Genomic DNA, 3,118 nt, shown 5'->3' with positions numbered 1-3,118 from the left:
ACTCAGGCGACTCAATGGATACATCAGTATTGCGTTCCTCTCGATTATATTTAGTTTCTATATCATGAAGGTACATAGAGCAAAATGTGAGGCACTCGAGATGCACATATGCCTCAGCAATTGAGCCTTCAGGTCGGACTCTGTTTCAGACGTACCACTTGAACTTTCCTAAATACCTCTCAAAAGGATACATCCATTTGTATTGCATGGGTCCTGCTAGTAGAGCCTCTTCTGGCAAGTGAATAGAAAGGTGTACCATGATATCAAAAAAAGCTGGAGGAAAAATCATTTCTATTTTGCAAAGAATGATGGGAATATTAGCTTGAAGGTGATGCAACACTGATAAGTTCAAAGTTTAGGAACATAATTCTTTGAAGAATGCACTCAACTCTATTAAGGCTTGACGCACATTGGCCCGTAAGAACCCACCTATAACAACTGGCAATAGTTGTTGCATAAAGACATGACAGTCATGGCTCTTCATTCCACTGATCTTTCCCTCAGTAGCATTGACACACCGGGCAATATTCGATGCAAACCCATCAGGGAATTTTACTTTTGACATCCATGCACAAAAAGCCCTTTGGTCATTTAAATTTAACATGTAGCAACCAAGACCCATTCTTTCAAACTCGCCATCATGTTGTAAATGCAATTCTTTCCTTATCCCAAGATTTGCCAAATCCCTACGTGCATTGGTAGAGTCCTTAGTTTTCCCTTCAATGTTCAACAAAGTTCCCAACACATTATCGTATATGTTTTTTTCAATATGCATTACGTCCAGGTTATGTCTCAAACCCAAGGATAACCAGTAGGGAAGCTAAAAAATTATGTATTTTTTTGTCCAATTTAGATGATTGGGCGTTCGTTTCCTTTTCGAAGAAGATTTACCAAACTGAAAATGTGACACCTAACTTAATTGTTCTAGCAATTCTTCTCCCTCGACCCTTGATGGTTGGAGTTGGTGCTCTTCATACCCATTAAAAGCATTTTTCTTGCGTCTCCAAATGTGATCTAGGGGCAACCATCGTCGATGACCCATATAGCAATGTTTGCGGCCATATACCAACCATTGAGAATTTGTGTCAGATGTACAATACGGGCATGCCAACTTGCCCTTCGTGCTCCAACCGGAAAGATTGGCATATACGGGGAAGTCATTGATAGTCCAAAGTAGAGCTACATGCAACTTAAAGTCTTGCCCACTGTACGCATCATAGGTACGAATACCCTCTATCCATAACTCCTTCAACTCTTCAAAGAGAGGACGCAAGAACACATCAATATCATTACCTGGTGACTTTGGACCAGGGATTAGCAACGATAACATAGTGTATGGATCTTTCATACATGCCCAAGGCGGCAAGTTGTAAGGCACAAGCAGGACCGGCCAAATGCTGTACTGCCTACTCATGTTATTGAATGGGTTAAACCCATCACTTGCCAAACCAAGTCTAACATTTCAAGGATCTTCGGAAATTCTCTCATGTTTGTTATCAAAGTCCTTCCAAACCCTAGAATCTGATGGATGTCGCATGCATGTAGGATCTTCAACACGGCCTTCTACATGCCATCTCATGGCCTGGGCTGTCTTCTTTGACATATAAAGCCTCTGCAATTGTGGCTTCAGGGGGAAATATCGGAGAACTTTTTTTGGTAACCTTCGTTGGTGAATTGTGCTTTGTTCCCACCTAGAAGCTTTACATTTAGGGCATTCATCTAACGATGCATTTTCCTTCCAAAACAACGCACAATCATTTGGGCAGACATGTATCTTCTCGTAACTAAATCCCAATCCACGCTCCAAGCGACGGGAATCGTTATATGAGTCAGAGAAAGAGGCATCTGGAAATGCCTCTTGCAATAGCTTTATGACCATATCGAAGGACTTCACGGTCCAACCACCAATGCTCTTTATGTGAAGAAGCTTGATGATGAATGATAGCTTTGAGAACTTAGTACATGAAGGATAAAGTGGGTGTCGTGCATCAGCTACCAACTCCTCAAAATTAAAGTTAGTTCGACCATCAAAGGTCTGATCTTGATCATCTGCCTCTATGTATCCCTCATTAGTAGAATGATGATCCATATAGGACCCATGGCGGATGTCATCAAACATCTCTTCTGGATCATCAATATAATCATTGTTAGAAGATGTATCAGCTTCTTCATCGGCAGAGAGTGCAGCAGAAAGGAAAGGGCCATCTTCTCCATGGAATATCCATTCCGTATAAGTTGGATCAATACCTCTGAAGAACAAATGATCCTCGACTATACGAATGGAGTGGAAAGCTCTATTCCGACATCTTCTACATGGACACCTAATCTGATCAGTGTTAGGAGTGTGGGCTAACACCATAGAGAGGAATTGTCTAACCCCTTCAGCATACTCAGTGGAATGCAATCTATCTTCAATATGCATCCAAGCCTTATCCATCTTATGAAGCTGACCAGGTAGTAGAAAAGAGTATGTTAGTGTTGTATCGTGAAATGGGTGTGCATGGAATAAGCTGGTCCTACTTTCAATAGTAGGACCAGCATAGTTGCACAGATTTCATAAAAACTACCCAAATGCGAGGATCTAAATAGGTAGCCGACATTAAATAGACAAAATCAGTTAATAGTTGGATTTATTAAGGTGAAAGAGCAAATAACTGAATAAATACACGCTCTTGGCTGGTTGTGCAGTGCAGTTACTATATGGGAATAGGTTAATTGGCGCAATAGTGATCAAAAGAAGGTGTTAAAAATTGACTTAGGTTTGTGTTCTTCCACAAATGTTATGAGCTACGATACTTTGGAACAATGTTTTGGAATTGGACCCCCTTTTAGTGTGTTCTAATAGGAAATATGAACTATCTAAAATCCCATTCACAATACTCAAATTGAAATGTAACTTATCAGCATACAAATAACATTTAAGGTACATGAAGAGTAGAATGGGATTTGGAGAGTAGAATGTTACTTTAATTATAGGACAGTAAAAAGACCAACTTTTTGTGTTGTGTACATGATGAATCAACATGGGAGGAATGATAGTTGAAATGGTGACAAGGAACTACATCACCCGGAAAGAACGCATTGAATGTTGAAACACACAACTAGATGGCAAAAGGGA

The 3,118-nt window shown here is 40.2% G+C and overlaps 1 protein-coding gene across 1 annotated transcript; it reads right to left on the bottom strand.

Annotated features, from left to right (window-relative positions):
• Positions 1–1,462: 1,462 nt before the first annotated feature.
• LOC122312672 lies at positions 1,463–2,437 on the bottom strand. Its single transcript, XM_043127336.1, has one exon. The coding sequence runs from the start codon at positions 2,435–2,437 to the stop codon at positions 1,463–1,465; it is 975 nt and encodes a 324-aa protein (XP_042983270.1).
• Positions 2,438–3,118: the final 681 nt, after the last annotated feature.

The sequence above is a fragment of the Carya illinoinensis genome, chromosome 6, assembly GCF_018687715.1.
Source record: "Carya illinoinensis cultivar Pawnee chromosome 6, C.illinoinensisPawnee_v1, whole genome shotgun sequence".
Lineage (NCBI taxonomy): Eukaryota > Viridiplantae > Streptophyta > Magnoliopsida > Fagales > Juglandaceae > Carya > Carya illinoinensis.
This window is presented reverse-complemented; position numbering and strand designations above follow the sequence as displayed.